The 22,564-nt window shown below is 41.5% G+C and overlaps 1 protein-coding gene across 1 annotated transcript in view; it reads left to right on the top strand.

The window, feature by feature from the left end:
- Positions 1–22,564, top strand: part of SKAP2 (src kinase associated phosphoprotein 2) — a 109,519-nt gene that overhangs the window by 11,552 nt on the left and 75,403 nt on the right. Inside the window, exon 4 of the mRNA XM_028750247.2 lies at positions 8,600–8,707. Coding sequence (XP_028606080.2) covers positions 8,600–8,707 — 108 coding nt within the window. The remainder of the gene's footprint in view (positions 1–8,599; positions 8,708–22,564) is intronic.

The raw sequence follows: 22,564 nt of genomic DNA, 5'->3' as shown, positions 1-22,564 counted from the left end.
AGAGTTTATTTTATTTTTAGCATTTGTATGCCAGCCTTCAACAGGGGTATGTTCAGGGCAGCTTGCAAATAGAAACGTTTAGCATGGATTGGTGCCAGTATTGTAAGTGGCACATATCTGAAACAGAAAATATGTTTTTTGTTTACAAGCGCACATAACATCCACACAAAAGTTACTTCCAGTTCCCAGTGCAGGACTGCAACGATGGCAGAATTAGGATAAAAGCACCACATTAAAAACCCTAACTTTACTATGTGTAAAATACTATTTTGCCTGGTTCAAGCACAGCGCTTTTTAAAAGAAAGAAAAAAAGAGTAAAATCAATATTGCATAACAAATACTAATGAGGAAATTATTTAAAATTGATCCTAGTCCATAGAAGCATAGATGCGAGTTCTGTTTGAGAGTGGGGCTTTCGGTTCGTTTCCAAATAGCAAGAACTGGGTCAGGACTGAAATATCACAAGGACCGCCTCTCTCCATATGAACCGATCGGGACCCTGCGATCATCGTCTGAGACCCTTCTTCGTGTGCTTCCTCTGCGAGAGGTCCAGAGGGCGGTGACATGAGAACAGGCATTTTCTGTGGTGGCGTCCCATTTGTGGAATGCTCTCCCCAGGGAAGCTCGCCTGGCGCCTTCATTACATATCTTTAGGCACCAGGCAACAGCATTCCTCTTCTTCCAAGGCCTTTGGCTAATTAAACCATCTATGGCCTTTTAAACTGTGTGTGTGTGTCAGGGTTATTGCTTTTGTTTGTTACCATGGTTTGTATAAGGGACGCAGGTGGCGCTGTGGGTTAAACCACAGAGCCTAGGACTTGCCGATCAGAAGGTCGCGGTTCGAATCCCTGCGATGGGGTGAGCTCCTGTTGCTCGGTCCCTGCTCTTGCCAACCTAGCAGTTCGAAAGCATGTCAAAGTGCAAGTAGATAAATAGGTACCACTCTGGTGGGAAGGTAAACGGCGTTTCCGTGCGCTGCTCTGGTTCGCCAGAAGTGGCTTAGTCATGCTGGCCACATGATCCGGAAGCTGTATGCTGGCTCCCTCGGCCTATAGAGCGAGATGAGCGCCACAACCCCAGAATCGGTCACGACTGGACCTAATGGTCAGGGGTCCCATTACCTTATGGTTTGTACTTTTGTGCAGTTGTACCTTGGACCACGAATGCCTTGGTACTTGGACGTTTTGGCTTCCGAACGCCGCAAACCCGGAAGTGAGTGTTCCAGTTGGCAAACGTTCTTTGGAACCCGAAGATCTGACAGGGCTTCCGATTGGCTGCAGGAACGTCCTGCAGCCAATCAGAAGCTGCGCTTTGGCTTCTGAGCATTTTGGAAGTCAAACGCACTTCTGGAATGGATTCCATCCGACTTCGAAGGTACGACTGTATTGTAAACTGCCCTGTGACCCTCGGATGAAGGGCGGTATAGAAATTTAATAAACAACAGCAATTTAATAAACAACAACAACACTCTCCACTGCACTACTAGCACCCCCCTGTACTTGCTCTGTACTTGAAGGAGTCTGGGCATAAGCCCCTGGGCAAATTAAGACAATGAGTGGCTGGGGGTTCATCAGCACTCTGCCTTATGACACACCCAGTCACCTCCTACCAGATAATGGTAATACTAGGGAAATTATGCTTTAAAAGCAGGGGATTCCGGGTGCTCTGCAGAAGACCCAAGGCTTGCACTTAGAGGGTAGAGTCTACCCTCTAACAATGTCCTTGCTGGGCAAGATGGGCCAACAATCTTGACTCTGTGTAAGGAGCTTCATACATGCATATGTCCTTTACTGTTATTGGTGGTAAGGGAATTGCTCCTTAAGTTCAAAACCTGGACTTCCCTTTTGTGGGGAACACATCTAAATAATATACAGGCCAAAGCACCACAAATGAGTGGGTTAAGAACTTTACCTCAGGATGAGAACAGAAATCGCACTCCGGCGGCCTGGCGACAGCAGGAGGCCCCATTAGCTAAAGTGGTACCTCAGGTTAACAACAGTTTCAGGTTAAGACCGGACCTCCAGAACGAATTAAGTTCTTAACCTGAGGTACCACTGTAGTTATAAACAGGGGTGCCAAACTACCATGAAAGACAAGTACAGTGGTACCTTGGGTTAAGTACTTAATTCGTTCTGGACGTCTGTTCTTAACCTGAAACTGTTCTTAACCTGAAGCACCACTTTAACTAATGGGGCCTCCCGCTGCTGCTGTGCTGCCAGAGCACGATTTCTGTTCTCATACTGAAGCAAAGTTATTAACCTGAGGTACTATTTCTGGGTTAGCGGAGTCTGTAACCTGAAGCGTATGTAACCCGAGGTACCACTGTATAGCTATTTGTTTTTAAAATAGCAGAAATATATATTTTTTTAAAAAAAGAAATGAAATTAGGAACTAAAGGGTCTAAAATGTATATGATTAGATACACAACTGGTTAATTTGCTAAGAGCACTGCGGAAGGTGTTTGGTTGTGGGATAAATGATCAGCTTAATTCCTAATGGAATGTGATATAGCAGAAGATGAAGAGACTTTTTAGAGATGGAACTGAGCAATTTGAGACCATGGGTTCGTTAGATAGTGAACACTGTACATACGTCTAGGGATCTGAGAGGCGGGGTGGATTCTCAGAGCAGCAACAGTTTGCTTCAAACGTATTGACTGAAATATATGTTGATGGCTCCTTTATTGTGGGCTTTGTGACAGAAGGAAATATTGATGATGTCAAAACACTCTGCTTGTTGTGGAGAGCATAGGCGGAAGAAAGTTCACTTGTGTTAGAAAACATATAAGACACTATAAAATACCGATTCCTTGATATGAAGCTGATGCAAAGTCAATCTGACATCTTTATTGCGATAACTGGGAATTCCATTAACAATGGAGTTAAGTGACTAGCTTCCCGTATTTAGTCCAACACCATTATCTGTTAGGATCAATAAGCAAATAATACTATAAATGAAAAAAGATGCTATTTAATAAAGAAGGGTCAGGTACCGTGTGTCATATTGTGAGCAAATTAAAGCATCCTACCCTCAAAACATAAGTGATTAAATCACAGAAAAGAAAGAAAATACGAACAGTGTATTTTTTCCGGTAACCATTAAATGTGTTTAATTAATGAAACTTTTTTTTTAAAGTTCTAGGATAAATCAAAGGTTGTTCTGGGGAAACCATATTAATGAGCATTAGCCTCTTAATTATCCTCCTGGCTATGTCACAGGGACACATTCGTGCTTTTTCTTTGTGTAATAACTTTTTATAAAGAAGTATTTTTAAACTGATCATTAATTTTATGACTGCAGAAATGAGATGCAAAATTTATGCTGTTGTCATTGGCACAGGCTCAAGGCATCGCTGACATTATGCATGATTATAATGGAATGGCTGCCCGCTAATGAGTCTATAGACATTTCGTTTGAACATGCCTTGCTTTTAGATGTCTGATTAGGCTGTAATGCTTTCAATTATGCCTGCAAATTGTATTGGATACATTTACCTGATGCTTCTTGTTCCTTTGTAGTTTAGTTTTCTATTACATAGATACCAACTGAACGCTTTGCTTTATTGATTTCCTTCCCCCTCCCAGGTATGCTAGTAGACACAAGGCACCTGTCAGGGGGACAATTATTATTATTATTATTATTATTATTATTATTATTATTATTGGTTGAGAAGCTCAAGAGTGACTTCTCTGACCGAACGAAGGCACAACATTCATTGTTTCAAATGTGGTTCCCTTTGACAAGCTGTAGAGTGTTGGCCGTAGGGCTAGGCCTATGAATGTGTGTGTGTATATATGTGTGTGTGTGTATATATGTAACACGAGTTTTGTTTTTGTTTTTTAAAGAGGAAATATGGACATATTAAAGTGAACTGCGTTGCATCCTTCATCACATGAACTCTTTGTTTGGCTCTTATAACACTTTTTTTTTGTTATAGGAAAAGCTCATTTCTTTTTGTTGCATGAAAGAGTGCATTGGTATGTTTGGTTTAGTTTTAAGTATGCTGTATATCTTGTCTAAATCTTTTGAGGAGGAAGCAGCCCACTTAACGTTGGCTTTTTAAATGGACAGACTTAGCAGATATAGACATCTGGTGCTTTTTAATGCCTTTCCACAAATCTTGGAGGCTTTGAGTACTATATATATATATATATATATATATATATATATATATATATATATTCCTCGTGCTACTTTCCTCACAACATTGAGAAATGTAACCGGGGATGCGTCTGCCCTCCATAAAACATATAATAAAATTCTGTGCCGAACCCAAACTCTCCAGTATGTATACAACTTCCAAATGAGGACCGTGAGAAGAGCTTGGCTGGATCAGGCCAAAGGCCCATCTAGTCTAGCATCCTGCTTCCCACGGTGGATAACTGGATCCCTCTGGGAAGACCACAAGCAGGGCATGAAATCAAGAGTTTTCTGCCACGGTTGGTTCCCATCAACGAGAGGGAGGGAAGGGAAAACTAGTTCCATATGACCATTTGCGTTATCACATGGAAATGAAAAAGAAATAAACTTTGCTGATAGTTGGGAGTCCACAGTCTAGGCTCGGGTTAACCTCCAGCCATTATCTTCAACTCCTAGGGTAGGAGTGGCCTTTTCCATCGCCAATCTTGTAGTTGGGTACCTTATGCTTCCCATTTCTCAGGCTTGTGCTTTCACACTGGGCTCCGCCTCCCACGAAGGATGCTGCCAGAATCTCATCCTCCTGGGAGAGATGCACAAGAGGCGCCATGATGGGGGAAGGCACAGAAAAGTGGGGTAGTGGACGAGGTTTCTAGTAGGGAAGAACAGCAGAAGAAATGAGGAAGCGAACAGGCTGAAATGGAAGGAGGAGGAGGAGGAGGAGGAGGAGTTTGGATTTGATATCCCACTTTATCACTACCCTAAGGAGTCTCAAAGTGGCTAACATTCTCCTTTCCCTTCGTCCCCCACAACAAACACTCTGTGAGGTGAGTGAGGCTGAGAGGCTTCAGAGAAGTGTGACTAGCCCAAGGTCACCCAGCAGCTGCATGTGGAGGAACGGGGAAGCGAACCCAGTTCACCAGATTACGAGACTACCGCTCTTAACCACTACACCACACTGGACTCTTGCCTCTTTCTTTGTGGATGGTTCTACTACCAATGTACTGGAGGAACAGGAGAGCAGCACTCTGAACCAAATCTCTCATGTCAGCTGCAGGAGCTTGAGGGGAGAGCTGGATTCTGAGCCCAGTTGCTGTTCCTCCAAGAATATGAGGAAGTAGCCACGAGGGAAAGGATGGGTGTCCTCCTCGTTATTTTAGCTTGTTCTCCCTGTTTCGGTCCCTTCTCTTTTCTACCCCATTCTCCCATGTCTTTCCTTTCAGTTCTCCCTTGGTATCCATCAGCTGTTGAGTGGCATGGCAGTACAACACTGTGGGCTGGCATGGTGTCAGTGATGTGGGCTAGACATTTTTCCAATGCTCTAATAAATTGATTGGGACCTGTTTAGGAAAGTTTTTAATATTTGATGTTTTATTCTGTTTTTAATCTGTTGGGAGCCGCCCAGAGTGGCTGGGGAAACCCAGCCGGATGGGTGGGGTATAAATAAATTATTATTATTAATAATAATCTTTGACATATTTAGTATACATGACATAAGAAGTGCTCTGTGTTAATTTTATGTTCTGTGTAAAATTTTTGACTCCCCACCCCAAAGTATTCAATTGGAATATTTGATTCTGGGGTCATCAGCAAAGTGCATGTAATGTGGCTTGAATACTTTCTTCAAATATGTGTTGAATATTGATATTAATTACATATGCATACACGTTTATTACATATGCATGCACACTTCCTAGGATAGTCACCCGAAAGACTGGAGTTTGGGCTGCAGCTGGTCGTGATTAGAGTCGGTGTTGTAAGACTCTAGCAACACAAAGTGAGGCCGTTGCACTTTCCCTCTTCCTAAAGTTCTGTGGCTGCCCGCCCTTATCATTGGTCTTCATGATCTAGTACAGAGATCCCTTCCTTAAGTAAGTTATCAATAGTGGATTATTATTATTATTATTATTATTATTATTATTATTATTTATACCCCGTCCTCACCAGCCAAGGCTGGGCTCAGGGCAGCTAACAAGCAACAATAAAAACAAGTTGAATGAATACAACTTAAAAACAAGATTAAAATACAACATTAAAATATTAAAATGCAGCCTCATCACAGGAGGAGAAAGGAAAAAGAAAGAGGGGGAGGGAATCAAATTGGCTCCAAGCCAAAGGTCAGGCGGAACAACTCTCCCTTACAGGCCCTGCGTAAAGAAATCAGATCCTGCAGGGCCCTGGTCTCATGAGGCAGAGTGTTCCACCAGACCGGAGCCAGTGTTGAAAAGGCCCTGGCTCTGGTTGAAGCTAATCTAACTTCCTTAGGGCCCAGGACCACTAGGGTGTTGCTATTTATGGACCTTGAGGTCCCCCGTGGGGCATACCAGGAGAGGCGGTCCCGTAGGTACGAATAATTGCCTATGGGGTTGGGGATTTGTGGATCCCTGCTGGTGGACCTTAAAATTAGAAAGAAATTGCCATGTGATCTGGCCTTTGCTTGGCTTGCTTCCCATTTACGACAGAGAGGTTTCTGTGATTCCACACTGGCTGTGGTCTGTGTTCACAACTCTGTGACAAAATGAGGTTGAGCAAACCTCTGTTACTTTATCTTTCCTGTTTTCATCATTCCTTAATGATTCAAATTCACAGAGTATTATAATGTATGTAAGAAACACTTTGAAACTTCAGTTTAGAGATTTTGGATTAACGAGACTGCATTTTTCAAACACATGGGGATATTCTGTTCTTTCTGTAAGCTGTAAATGTTGCTTTCATCAGCGTTCCAGGGCCTGAAAGATACTCAGAAGGCGCACTCATGCGTTAGCCAGAAATAGTTGCAATTATTTTGATTCTGTACATTGTGGAGGATTCAGCTAAGACACATCCAGATTACAAAGAAGCCCTGGGAGTTGTAGCTTTTGGGGAAGCACAAGGTGAGCTAGACAAATAGCAGTTGTTCAGGATTTAAATTGCTGTGGAATTTGGACACTAATTATTATTTTGTGTTCTGCCCTTCCTAAAAAAAAAAAAATGCTTTAGGAGGCGAATATTTCATGGAGGGCATTTTACATTTATTTTACAACATCTGAAGAGAAGTTTTTAAATCCCTTGTGCAACCTCTCTGCTCCTAATAGTAATAGGGCTCAGTGCAACACACTTTAGTTGGTTATTGTTGCAAATCAACACTGTGTAGCGAATGTTCAAGTAGCCATGGATTTGACAAGCAGCAGAGGCTAAAGGGCCCATTCATATGACCAAGTGGGTGTTATGTGAGTGCATGTGTTGAGTGGATCTATGCTGAGTTTGGCATGTGGCATTTACTGTACCGCAAGGCTGCTGAAAAGTGGACTGAGTGATGGCATGATAGATATAGGTTGAACCGGCAGGTGGATGGGTGATGAAGCGTTCATGTCACAAGTATGTCATACCACACATGGCCCAAGATTTGCTGCCGCAGCAAACGAATGTTTACTACAGGGAAACCTGACTACATTGTTCAACCAATGGCATGTCAGCGTTGCGTGGCTGTTATGCTGGAATGGTCAGAGAAAGCACTAAATCAAATGTTACGTTTAAGCACATATTGCTGTGTAGCTAATAAAACATGGTCCTCCCCCCCCCGCCCCCAGTTAATAAATGAATTATTGCATTGGGTTTCTGCTGGAAGGGATATTATGGTAGTTAATGGAATCTGTAGCTAGATAGTGCTGACAAGCCGTTCCTCATTCAAACACTTCATGTTGGATCCAAAGTAAAGTTGAGTTTATTTTTGCATTTATATCTCCTTTCCTGCAAGGTGGTGTATAGAGCTATCGTCCTCCTCCCCATTTTATCTTCACAACCCTGTGAGGTAGAGAAAGTAACTGGCCCCAGGTTACCCAGTGAATTTCATGGCTGAGTGGGGATTTCAACTAAGATTGAAATTAATGGAATGGTAACCATGATTTGAACATCACGTTTTATGATTTTAAGCTCAGCTAACTTTACTTTGGATCCAACTCTTCTTTCTCATTCTTTACCATAGGATAAGGTTACGAGATATCCCCCGTTTCCCGGGGACAGCCCCCAGATTTCCAAATCAGTCCCCTTGCGAAATCCTATCATTCTGACTGAAGTTGAAAAGTGTCCCCGCATTCATTGAAAAAAATCTGGTAACCTTACCACAGGAGCCGATTCCTATTGCCCCCTCCAATAAAATATTTGAGCCCCCCGCCCCAAGTTGTTGGGCATTGTCATTCAAATGGTGTATGTGTACCACATCTTGTGATTAATTTTGTGGGGTGAGGCTTACCTGGTCCCCCTCCCCCATTTTTATTCAAGTTGGCAGCCCTGTTCTTTACTGTAACTTTTATCTCAACTATGCTTCTGAGGTAACTGGATCAAGGGGAAAGCTTACTGTTGGATTTGGGTTGGGGGTTTTTTGGTCATGCTTTACTTTGAAATTCAGCTCGTGATGAATATGTGTATAATTAAACTGAAAGGAGCCTGTTTTAACTCCTGATAAATATTTTGGTTTGTGCAGGAGAACTTGAAGATGGGGAAGAGCGTGAAGGCCCTTGCCCTGTGCCTCCTGACAATATCTCTGTAGCATCTGACCGCTGTGATAAAGAGGATGAAGGCCCCTCTGATGGTAAGTGGTTCTCTTTGTCTCAAGGTACCATAATCACAGTGATTTGGGAGTTTCGTTGGCAGCCAGTGTCTCTGAGCTGGTGCAATTCTTGGGAAACAGATGAGCAGCGAACCATGTGGGTCCTGTTCCTTACCTTCACAAGACCCTTAAGGAACTGAAGAGCTCTCTCTAGTGGCTAAAAATAAGATACAGTGGGATTTTTAAAAAATGCACACTTGCTTGTTTGTTTCAGTAACCAAAACAGATCTCTTAGTTTTTCCTCCCTGCCCTCGCACAAATGAATCAGCAACTGATACACTCGGATTTCTTTTCTTTAGGACAAATCTCTTCTTAATTCAGCATCAGATTCTTCCTTAATTTTATTGTACTTGTTTTATTTAGTGTATAAATAATGAAAGAGAATTCATTTGATGGATTTTTGTTTTTTGCATGTGGCACACTTGAAACAGAGCGAGTTCATAAAATATTAAATTAATTGTTCTTATGGTGTGTCTTCCCATTAATGTACTGGCGTTTCTCGATCAAACAATTTTTGGTGCTTACATTTGAACAGTACTCCCTCCCAGTTCAAGTTTATTATATATCAAATTTTAATCATTCTTACATTTTTGAAGATAAGAACAAGTGAATGTTCTATGGGGATTATTGCATCATTGTTTGCAGCTATCTCTTTCTGCTAGTTGACAGTGTTGATAGATCACAATTTGCATGCACATAAAAGTGTATACTAATTAGTTGTTCCGAATTTTAGACTTGGAAGCGAGCAACTTTTTCTTCCTTTCTGTCATATGATGATCAAACTGTGTAGCTCCAACTCAATTGCTGTTTGAAAATAATGCTTCCCTGCAACATGCTACTCCACATTTTATGATTTTCAGATTATTCCCTTTGGAAACATATATTGCTTTTATGAGGTATAAAATTATATCTATTGCAGAACAGGGATAAGTCAAATATGTGCATAAGTGATGCACATTCTAACAACTGATTCAGAAAACAGGATCTTTACATTTATAGAACTCTGCAAACGGAGTTCTCTTCTGCAGAATTCAACTTGCTCTACAGTAAAGTAAAAACCAGCAATAAAATAACCTTTAGCTTTTGACTACCCCTTTTATATTTGTTGGCAAAACGGATTCTATGCAATTTTTAGATAAATCTCTCCCCCCTCTCCCCCTGGCGTTAAACGGCGCAAAGACAGAAGTGGTTTATATCGTAACAAAATATGCAGCTGTTTTCTGCCTATGGCTTACTGCGCACTGGGCATAACGAAGAGGTTGCGAGAAGCGTTTTCTCCTTGCTAGTTTAAAAATGGACAACCGTTTTTGTTTGCGGAAGCGAATTCGACGGTGCTGACGCTCAAGCATTAAGTACCACCGATATGAATGTGCGGGTTATCTGAGAAGTTTCCAACTTTGTTGCTGATTTTATTTATTTATTTTTGAATTTTTTTAATGCCGTCTTTCAGTTAAAAAAAATAAAAATTTGGGGTGGTGTACATCAGCATCCTAAGGAGAAGCAGACATTAAAAACATCATTGGTTATTAAATGAAAAGTAAACATGCAACGTCCCCTTTGCGCCTTCCTCTCCTAGTTTGGGCAACCAATTGTGGAGTGGCTGTTTTAGTATTGGTTTCTGCTTAGGGTGGTGGGGTTTTTTTGGGAGAGAAACTAAGTGTAAGCGCTGATCAGTTTGTAATGCTAAGTGAGCTGCTCCATGGTTTGTTTACAACTGGGGGAGGATGTGTAGCAGGTGCATTTGAGCAGTGTGCACAAGCATACTGCTCATTCAAGTTAAACCATAATTTGAGACTATGGTTTGTTGTGATATACAAACTAAGCAATTATGAATTTTGCTGTTGTTCCTTGGTTAAATATCAGATTTATCCTTCTCTGGTGCAAATTGTGCTCGCTTTGCTCTATGTCAGACATTTTGATATCTGCTCCGTAAGTTAAAATAAGCAAATCTGTATTTATCTCTACGTAGCCAGCAGATCTCGAAGGCTTCTGTGTACAGAGAAAGGAGTTACATTTAAGGTCAACTTCCACCAAATTGAGCCCATTGTTTCTCTTCAGACTTGTTTCAGTTGTTTGTGCTTTTGTTGGCATTCAGTGTTTTTAAATGCACAAACTTTGTTTCAGTATCTCCATGTGATTGTGCACACCTAAAATATTCATATTCAGAAATGGGTGTTAATATTGCAATAACACTTATTGAGAAGAATGAAATCGCTATATGTCCCAGTAAACTGTTTTTCTCCATTTAAATGGAAACCACTACACTCAGTAATTATAGCATGCCTAAAGAATTAAAGCACCATTTTCAAGGTTTTTTTAAACAAATAAATAAATCAACTTTTGATTTGACTGTGGGGTTTTGTCGAAAGATAATTGAGAATGTGTAGCAAAAATCTGCTTGCAGGACTGTAGGTACATTGTCGTATGGAAAAAAAAATCCTGCTTTTTTGTCTGACCTTTGACTAACAGTGTGCATTAATTAGAAAGAAGGTAATTATTTTTAACAGTAACTACAGTATAACTGAGTTAGCCCAGGTCATCAAAAGGCCTTTTTGTCAAATCTGATGAAGTTGTTTTGTCCTTTCGGTTGTCGCCAAGTGTTCGACATGAACTCGGGATCCAAACGTTGATCGATTATATAAGCTATAAACATGTGTTTGTTTTATTATGTCGATAAATTTCTGTACGGCTTGAAAATATCAACCCTCTGCCCCCTCCATATCTCTATATGTATTTAAAGTCTGCCTCCTCAAACCCCACCCCCACTTTGTTTTCTAACAAATAACCCCCACCCCACCATTTCCTTGGTTCAAAAGTTCATCCCATTCCCCAATGCCCACCTAATTTTCCAGTTATTCCCTCCAGCCATATGTGTTTGGGTTTCTTTTATGGTTTATTAGGTACTGTAGTAAAGTGGCATAAGTTATATCTTCTAATGAAATTCAAGCGCACTTCAGTGATGCTCTGTCTTGATTGCCGGCAGCAATTAAATTGCACGGGAGGAGAAGCGTGCAGAGTCCCAGACACCTTAGAGAAAGAGGTTTAGCAAGACGAGGGGAAGGTGGAAAGAACTGCCAGGGAACAGGCCTCGGAATAAAGCAAGATGCAGAATTCTCGCCAGACACCCTGTTCCTGGCCGGCTTTTATTTTATTGGCTCGCAGCCTGATTGATAGGCAAATCATAACTTGCTATATGCTAACAGGCAGAGTTCACTGGTAGGTTATTGTGAACTGATAAAGGGTTAGATGGAGTTTTGATTTTCACACTGGAGCCGGCTGCACCAGATTAATGGAATTTCAATGAGAGGCTGGAGTAGTTGCCGCTTTGTCAGAAAAACGGATGGAGATTCTATAGTCATGCCTGCTCATTAATACCAGTTGTCTGAAAGGTGTGGTACTTCTCTATACAAAAGACTCCAGATAATTGATTTTTGAATAGGATTTTTTTTAAAAAAAAACAACAACTTATTGACGACCGGGTTTCTTGCAAAACAAACGACAGGATCTTGTATAGTACAACAGTGTTGCGCGTTCGTTGTTTTTCTTAATACGTCTGTGGTGAGGAATAGACCTTGACTTGATAGTGCTATAACCATTCCTTTGATATACTTGGAAATCAGAAAAGCTAAGGGGTGTGGTTTTATTTGCAATACATTGTTAGCATTGCTGTTTTCTTGAAAAGAGACGGGCTATTTCCCCTCCCTTCTCCCCCCCCCCAAAAAAATATTGAAATGCAAACACGTCTATAGATTTATAACCGGCAGGATCATTTAATGTTTAAGCAGGGAGAAACTGCAGCAGTTTTACACGGCAAACTTTTCTCTTACATGCAAGCTGGTCTAAGCTCAACTCAGTCATATGTGTGCCGATGACTGCACAGAGAAATGCATGTATACACTACAGTTGCAACTATGTATGGGGCATCGAGTGGTTTACAAATTTAATAAATAATAACAATAAGTAGTAGCAGGTTTCATGATTGTCGCACCCTTTCCTTCCTCTTTCCGCACTTGCAGGAATTGATGCTGAGTATAGCTATCTCCTTTATACAGTGGTACCTTGGGTTAAGTACTTAATTCGTTCCGGAGGTCCGTTCTTAACCTGAAACTGTTCTTAACCTGAAGCACCACTTTAGCTAATGGGGCCTCCTGCTGCTGCTGCGCCGCCAGAGCACGATTTCTGTTCTTATCCTGAAACAAAGTTCTTAACCTGAAGCACTATTTCTGGGTTAGCGGGGTCTGTAACCTGAAGCGTATGTAACCTGAAGCGTATGTAACCCGAGGTACCACTGTATTGACTTTCTCCCCCGCACCTTGACTTAATCTGAGATGAGCCTCAGCTCCTCTAGAGCAGGCTTCCTCAACCTTTGGCCCTTCAGATTTTTGGACTACAATTCCCATCATTCCTGACCACTGGTCCTGTTAGCTAGGGATCATGGGAGTTGTAGGCGAAAACATCTGGAGGGCCGCAGGTTGGGGATGCCTACTCTAGAGCAGTGTTCCCCAACCTTGGGCCTCCAGCTATTTTTGGACTACAACTCCCATCATCCCTCGCTAGCAAGACCAGTGGTCAAGGATGATGGGAATTATAGTCCAAAAACAGCTGGAGGCCCAAGGTTGGGGAACACTGCTCTAGAGGATGTGGGACAAGCAGAAAGTGTGCTTTTTCTTACCATGTGCAGAGGGTTATAATATGAGTGAAGAGGGGCAGTGACTCAGAGCTCTCCTAGGGTGCCAACTACCCTTACACTGGCACTGAGCTAATGGACAGCCACAGGTTCTCAGTCCTGTAGGAGTTGTAATCATAATAAAGCACAATTCAGGTTTAGGGCTGTGTTACATAGCACTGTGGAGGAAGGCGTACTGGGTTGATTCCTAGTTCACTATTTTCTCTATGGAATTTTTGACCCCTATTAGATTGTAACTTGTTTTCACGAACACTTTTCTGCCATCTTTTTTTCTTGCCATCAAGGATCTATACTGGCTTTCAGCCACCTTGCATTTTTGACTTCTCCAGAGTTTTCCTTCTGCCTTGTATCGCCAAGCTTCTAAGGGTAAAAACATGTTCTGTACCCTTTTGGCCATTGTTGGCCAAATCCTCCTCCTCCTAGTTTAAGACTGCTAAATTTTAAACTTCAGTTGTTTGAGACATCTTTCATTGCTTCTCACCGCTTCGTTTGTATTTCACTTCGATGCATCACACCGCACCGCTTCTCGGTTTCCTTTGCAGTCCCTATGCAAGGCCATCATGTTTCATTGCAAATAGTTGGCTATGGGCTTTATAGCAGCATGTGAGTGGTAGAACTTGCGACCAGCCTCGTCTGACACACTAAAAAATGTCTTAAAGTGAGTGATGTTTCAGGGAATCAGTGGTATTATCGTTGCTTGGCTTTTTGCTTTTTGCAAGAAGTTAGGAAAGAGACTCAAAAACAACACTGTGTATCATGTCTTGTTTCTTGGAAAAGTAATGGAGAAAGGGTGTCACACTTGTCTAGTGTTCCCTTTTCTGCTTCAGATTGTATTTCAGCCTTAATTGTGTAGGCTGCTTGTGGGCATCCCATTGACATCCGACAGGCCATTGTGATAACAGAATGCTGGATCAGATGGTCCTATGGCCTCATCCAGCAGAGCTGCTCTTATATTCTTATGAGGAGTTTAGGTAGTTTCAGCTGTGCAATGAAATAGCTTTCTGCATGCTGGGTCCCTGTGCGTGGGGAACTTTTTCCAGCCTGAGGGCCTCATTCCATTACAGCTAAACTTCCAGGAGTCACGTATCAGTAGCATATGAGACCAAAGCTAAAAGTGCGTATTCACTTGCTTTCATGGTCATCTGTTCATACACAGAGATTGCTGACATACCCCTTTCTCTGCCATAGGAATTGGGATTTTTTAAAGCCTCCTATTGGAGTGGAGGAGAATCTTCATTGAGATTTTAGCGTTGGAGGAAGGTTAAGCTGTGATCTCAATGAGATCGTTCCCCCATACGGCAATTATGCTTGAACAAGGTTCCCATTGGCCCCAGTAGGATATTAACCCCCCCATTGTCTTGCGAGGGATGGGAATAGGGGAGGCCACAGGCCTTGTCTCCAAAGCCATAATGCAGAAGCTTGCTTGCTTTTGAGTTTTCTCAGTGATTTCTTGCCAAACAACTCTGTAAGTAGAGCACAAAATTCAGCTTCACGGCGCACATATTTCCAATGCCTGTAGGAAGCTTTTCATGGCAGTGCTTAGAAATACATTCAACTAATCCCAATAATTGCCAGCTACCAAATTAGGAGATGCTGCATTGTCAATCACAAAAAAACATTATATCTCATTCCATTCCATTTCCATTGGCAGTTAACTTGTCATCAGAATGGATGAGAACCTGTTCACCTAAACAGGTGCTTGATAGTTAGGAGAAAGAAGTTTCTAAAGTAATCTTTGGGGGGGGGGGGAAGGCTGCAGAGAGTTGGTGATAATTGATTTACTCTATCACATCTAACTATTCATTGTTTTCATTACTACTTCCCTTGGGCAGTGATCACAGGATCAGGCTGCCAGTCTGTGGGCATAATTTTTCCAGTAATGCCATCTGGCTCATTGGCACTTGAAGTTGTGATGGCTCCTTTGCTGTTGCAATGGACTTTGTCAAATGGCTAGGCAGTTGATTAGAGTTCTTCTGCTAGTGGCTGCTAATTTTCCTGTACTATTGATTTTAATTGGTAATTGTATGCACTTTTCATCCCACTTGTGGACACGTTGAGAATTCAGTACTGTACTGGAGACATTTTGGGAGGATATTATATTGTTCGCCTGTAGTTTGCTTCTAAGAAGTTCAGGTTCCACAATTATTCCGATGCTTCAGCAGAGAAAATTAACCCTTCTGGAGTTATCTATACTGATAATGGAAATTATGCTTGATCATTCTGGAGAATACTTTTTATAGTCTATGTGTTCATTTTGCATCGGTAGACAGTGATGCTCCAGATACTGAAAATTTCTGTAATGGATGAGGGACATAACACTTAACTGCCGCCAGCGTTAATCCTGATTTGTTAAGTTTCCTAAACATACAGTGAAACCGTGGTGTAGTTCTGCCTGAGCTGAACATTGCTTTTAGAGGGCATGTACAGAAAGACATTAATGGGGCCTCCTGGTCACATTTCAAGCAAAGAAGTGGCGAAGTGGGAAAACTGCCTCCACTACGCTGCAGCAATGCACATACATAAGAAACAAAACGTAAGACACAGAAAGGCTACAAGATCACAAAAGCAGCACAGAACAATACCTTTTAAAAAAGGTATTTTAAAGCAGCCGAAAAACAGTAAGATAGGGAGAATTTGGGGGCAACACAAAGTTGGCCCTCTTTCTGGTAGTAGCTGTCTCCTACAGATAGTGGGGTACTTGCAGGAGATTGTCCATTGAAGACCTCAGTGTAGTCTACACATGGTGCCCCCAATTTACCTGTGTGCATGTGCTCAAAAAGCAGGTAGCCTGTACCTCTAGAGCAGGCATAGGCAAACTCCGGCCCTCCAGATGTTTGGGACTACAATTCCCATCATCCCTAGCTAACAGGAGCAGTGGCCAGGGATAATGGGAATTGTAGTCTCAAACATCTGGAGTGCCGGAGTTTGCCTATGCCTGCTCTAGAGCCTGGCAACCTATGAAGGATTTCTGGCCCCTTCAGAAATAGACCGGCTCCCAAGAATGCAGAGGTTAGCCATCTGTGCCTTAGCTGGCGCATCCTCCCTTTAATATATATGCATTAGATAATTTTCAAGAATTGGAATTATAAAGCACAATGCAGCTTGCATGTACTATAAAAGTATAGTCTCTCTCTTCATTCAAATTCTTCATTGTTATTTCCTCTTTTAAAATTACGCCAGTATTGGGGGTGTGTGTGTGTGTGTGTGTGTGTGTGAGAATCCCGATATCTGTTTTATCAAAGCACTTAATGAAAGGGTAAGTTTCATTATAGGCTACACTTAACGCTCTTCCTTAAACCCTAAGCAACAGCTTTCATTCGGATATATTTCGTCACTGCGTGTATTTCCTTGCTGCAGTCGGTGAAGCACTCTGATTATGTGCAATATTTAATGGTAATTCTGCAGAGAGAGACTGCTGAAAAATCATACTTGAGAATTACACTCAAGACTTGGAAGAAGGGTTTCGCCTTCACTTTGTAGCTTGCCAAAGCTTAAAATGGACCTGGACGGTAAGTGAATTAAACTCGCATTCAGTAGCAGGGATGCAAAATTCATTATGAAGAAGGGATCCCATAAAAACCCGCTAACCCGTACTCGGATATTTTATCGTAATAATTCTAGGTGCGTTCAGCCTAATGACGGTACTGGGATCCAAACCTTCTCATGCATCAATGGAAAGCAGCACTGTGTGGACCCAGCTTGTGTGTGGAGGGGTTGCTGATTCTCAATATGTCCCATATGGCCACACCGGAGCAGCTTTTGGAGGGGCTGCAAGGGGAAAGGGAGCACATATATGCAACATTGTGCAAGGCTATTTGGATCCCAGCCCATGTGTTCAATTTGTGCGCGTTAAAGTTTAGGCTGTTCAGCAAAAAACAGCAACGTTCCTCTGTGGAAGGTTTATAATCAGCAAGTCGTGATTGGTTATACATCCTTTCTGAAATTGCATCATATCTTTTCAGCTGTAACTAAAACGTGCAGCTTAAATGTTTCCTCTAATCAATTGTATAGGATGCTGCCAGACCATTAAGATTTATGCCACCGTCCATTAAAAAAAAGAAAAGAAAAAAGGAAAATCCACGGAAATGGTTTGTTTCACTCAGATAGGAAATTCTGCCGCATTTTTCTTTAGAATCGCGGGGAGCTGGGTGACCTTTTGTGGCAAATTATGTAGAAAGAAAATATTTATATTCATTTAAAATAACCTCCGTGAAGAAATAGTCTCATTACCCTGTTTGATCAATTTCTCGTAGCCTGAGCTGTAGCATGCTGCTGTTGCCATTGGGTGATAGAATACGCTGAGAAGTGGCTAATGGTGATGATGCTCATCAGGACAGAGTTCAGCCAGCGGTCAGCAACAAATAATTCAAGACTGTTTCTAAGTTTGTGGCTGGTGGAATTTGCTTTTCGCCCCAAGCCAGCAGCAGTGCTGAGCTGGGCTATTTGATTACAAGGGGCATATTTGCCTCTTAGCAACTGCACATTTGCACAACCGACAGAACTATACTGTCTCCAATGGGTCTTTCTCTCTCCCCCCCCCCCCAAACCCCTTTTTTTGTGATGGTGGAATAATGCTTTATTGTTTCCTGACAGGCAAACGATGCCTTAGTTGTTCCATAAGAGTCTACAACCAATTTTGTATTTGTCCTTTGTAGATTTCTAGTGGTTGCATTGTTGCTGGGGGAAAAAATGGTTGGGGTGAAGATGTTTGCAGACAGAGCGTTGAGGCCGTGCGTTTCTAGCTGCCGAGTTTATAACGCGCTATGTTTTACCGGCAAAGTCAAAATGATGCGTTCTCATCACAGTTTGAAACAGCTTTTCTCAGATATTAACCTTTCCCACTCAGAATAAGGCTTTTAATACCCATGTGTGTTATCTCGCGGAGCACTTCAGTTCTCTTTGACCATAATAATACTGCGTCTATGTGTTTGGTTATTATGGTAATATGTAAAGAATTTACAATTTCCACAGGAAATGGAGCCTCTGGGAAAAAAACGTGTCAGGAGATGAAAAGTATTTATAACCCAAATAGTTAAGGCACAACTGAGTGAAGAGGGTTTGGGAAAGATGCTTTGAGTTTTATGACCTCAAGAAGCCAGACCAGGAAATCGCACACTGGTTTTTATAGCTTTATGGCTTTCTTCACTCCTCAGCTGTGTTCTGACTTTCGGTGTATTCATAGTCAGATCTTTTGGAAGAATTTTCTTTTCGGCCACTGTGATTTTTCTTAATAATTCTATTATAACAGAACAAGGAGTGCGTTGTCACATGGGGTGTATATTCATATTGTTGTGATATTTAAAACAGTATTGGTAAGGGAGAGATTATTACTTTTACTATAGGACTTGAATCTTTGATTTTAGATTTTAGTATTGAAAATTTAGGAATCTATAGAACACCCCCCCAGTGTATTTTTAAAAAATGTTTAAGATTTCCAAAGTTAAAATAGTGAAGTAATTCTGTACATTACTATGGCTCTGCAATATCTGACAGGAGTTTTGCTTTACATGAAACCATTGTAAATATTATTATTTTGTTTATTTCTCCTCCTTCACCAGCAGCTCACAGGGCAGATTACAATTTAAAATTCCATATTAAAAACAGTGAAAACAAATTGCAGCCACAGGAATAAAGACAGGATTAAATATATAAGAGTCCACTTAAAATACTAATTTATTGGAATTGTTGTCAGAGTACATCACTAATACAGACGTCTTTATGTGGCTAAAGAGGACTGGTGTATTTCCAAACCCCTTTGTAGGGTAACACAAACCCACACACACACGGTATGGAGCCGATATAGTCTGCAATGCACGTATCTGGGAGTAAAACCCTATTGAACTCAATGGGACATGTCTGAGCAGGCGTGTGCAGGATTATGCAGCCGGTCAGTTTTCTTTTTGCACGGTAGAATGTTAGGCACATCTCTCTAGCTTTACATGTCTTTCTGACATATATTTTAGCATTGATGTGAACTATTTCAGCTTTACTAATTTTACTAAAAAGAAAATGAGAACTGTCATGCTAGACTTTGAATACCGGTAAGAGATGCATAGATCATAGCATTTTAATGGCGTGCAAAATTATTTGCTAGTCAACAATGTGAAAGGTTTTTTTTCATCTTTGTTTATAGTTATAACAATGCAGTATTAAAACTGAAGTGCTATTACTGTATGCTGAAGTGCTTTATAAAATTAGCTGGTTGATTTTTTTTCTACCTCTTTGAAAGGAGCTTACGTAGCATAATTCAGAGAAGCTTCCCCCGCCTCCCTGCTTCTCTGATTCACAAAAGAACTTTTCCTTTGAGGGGTTCCCACATATGCACTTGGGCACCAATTAGGTTTCGCTTTGTGGAATGTGGGTAGCTGTATGTGTTTTAGTGAGTTATTTCTTCAGAGTTTTTCAATGCAACACAGTTAACATGATACTGATATTTTGAAGTGCTTCCTAGCATATAATCTGTGATCTAGATATATTATCATTGTGTTAACATCAAACGCAGCTGCCTCTTGGGTAGAACTTAGGAAGCTGTCGCAGTGGTACTGTGAACCCACGAGAACATTTTAAAGCCAGGAAATGAGGAATAGCCTATCTAATTAAAGTGACAAAGGGGTTTTTTTTGGCTAGGAAGGTGTAATTAACCAACTTGGTATTTGGCCAAAATGCTGAGGTTAAATCCCCTAGTCTTGCTAATTAGACTTTTCAGTTTCATTAACAATCAGTAAAACTTGATTTTCTGAACAGCGACCTAAGCACACTTTGTTCCATCTTGGAAATGCCTTTCAGGCTGCATAAGATAACCCACCTTGTCTTTTGCGAGCAAAAATGACTGAAGATTTCAGATTTGAGTTGTTTGTTTTGTTCTCTTCAGAGGACAGTTTCCCTGAACGAACAAGGATGATACATCGGCAGAATTGCATTAATGCACCATCTTTTGGATTATGAACCACATGTGGGAGGAAAAGGGGTGTGTGTACAGTTTCTGGGGCCTCAAACATCCTTCCTAGCCCTGAATCGGGAACCACTTCTTGCACAATGTCAGTTTTGACAGTGCTGACTATCTGTGCCAGGGGAGCAAACCCTGGGCCTTTCTTCAGACATTTGAATAGTGTTGCTGTGAAAGAGGTGGCTGTCTGGGTAGGCATGCACAAACGTGTATACAGGTGTGTTCATGAGGCCTCTTGTCGTTTCCAGACCTTCAAAGGCAGAGCTTTCTAACGCATATTTCATTCCATTTATTATGACAGCTTTAGTGAGATTAGCTCACCTTCCTCCTGCGTCCCCAAATGCCACCTGAAACAGAATAGCCACTGGGTTTATCCGGAGATGAGCAGAGAAGCTACTGGGTGACAGGGAGAGCAAAATGGAGGAAAGGATGGCTCCTCTGGGGAAGGCAGCCTTGCCTTGCCTGGAGATATAAAACGGAAACAGCATGGTGAACTCCTAGTAAGTTCAGTGGCTGTTGGAAATATGTGTGTGTGTGTGTGTGTGTGTGTGTGTGTGTGTGTGTGTGTGTGTAAGGCATGCCCCTCTTTTGACCCACCCCCCTAGGGAAAAGTAATAAGAGAAAGTCTCTGGAGGAGCAGAATTGCTTTTGGACAGCATTTGACCAATCCTATCGCTCTGCCGTTTGGAAAATCCATTTTCTAAAATGGCAAGCTGCACCGTACTGCAGGTACCACCCCTCCTGCCGATTGATGGGCATGTCACTAGTTTATATAACACACAATAGAATTTTACAATTATGCTTACAAGTTAGTACTGGTTTTTTTATCTTATTTTTTAATTTTCAAGACTTTAATATGAAGTTAAAATAGCAACCCATGAAAACACTTGAGTTGGGTGTTGAATTTCACCAAAGTAAGAAAAGGATATAAATGTCATAATAAATAATAAAATTCCACTTGGCTGGGACAAGTTATAGTTCCTTATGCAAAAAGTCATTGTTCAATCCATCCAGGTAGGTGGACTGGTACGCCTACTGTAAACCTTTGCAATGCTCTTATATATTCCTTTGTGGTTATTTTTGTCAGGAATCACTTTTCTGCTCTGTTCTGCTGACTTCCATTAATGCCATCTGGTTTTTATTTGCATTCCGGTCTCCTTCGAGGAAAGGCATTTGGACCTTTTTTCGTTCGTATTTTTAAAAAAGTAAAATAAGGGAAAGCATAGTCAAAATTTTATGAAACAACGATTGCCGTGAAGAAAATGTTTGGTAAGAAATTGGGAGTCTCTCACACAATGCTAGAATTCAGCACCATTTAATGAAGTCAGTTGGCAGAAGGTTTAGAACTGAGAAAAGGAAGCACTTGTCACACAACACATAATTGACTTATGGCATTCATTACCACAATATGTGGTGATGGCCACTGGCTTAGATGACATCAAAAAGGGTTAGATACGTTCATGGAGGGTGGGTCTATCAACAGCTATTAGCTATGATAACTAAATGAAGACTCCATAAACGGAGGCACCATATTTCTGAATGCCAGATGCTGTGGACAAACAGGGAACTGCTATCATACTCACAATCATCTTGTTAGTTCCCAGAGGCCTCTGGCTGGCTGTTGAAGACAGGATGATGTACTAGGTCAGCCTTGCTAACCTGGTGCCCTGCAGATGTCCAGGGCTGATGGGAGCTGCATTCCCAAACATCTGGACGGTGTGAGGTTGGAGAAGGCAGATTTGGGTGGATCTTGGTATCTCCTTCAGCAAAATCACATTATGTTCTCATGCGAATGGTGTTCGATCACGTTCATCCTAAGGAGCTCCCTGCTGTATTTTTGTAATTGTCATTAACCTTGAGGTTTTCACTTACTTTGTAACTTGTGATCCCTTTAAGCACTTCTGTACGTTTTGATGGCAACCGCCAAAGACTCTGAAGCTACTGAATGTGCTACTTCATATGAGGATGTGGCACTAGCTGTACATGGGGGAATCAGGAGCATCCAACAGCCCCAAATGGCAGTGGGATTCTTTATCAAACTGTGCCATGTTTGAAAGTAGTGCAACGCAGAAAAGTAGCAGTTTACATTACTGAATGCCCTCTGATGCCATGCTATGCCATGCCTTGTCCATGTTGGAGGGTGGGACTGGCTTTCCTTTAAGCAGCCGTGGCCATATCTGCAGGAGGTTATTCATTTGTTTATTTG

The sequence above is a fragment of the Podarcis muralis genome, chromosome 12 (assembly GCF_964188315.1).
Source record: "Podarcis muralis chromosome 12, rPodMur119.hap1.1, whole genome shotgun sequence".
Taxonomy (NCBI): Eukaryota; Metazoa; Chordata; class Lepidosauria; order Squamata; family Lacertidae; genus Podarcis; species Podarcis muralis.
The sequence above is the reverse complement of the archived record's forward strand: the minus strand, read 5'-3'. Positions and strand labels throughout refer to the sequence as shown.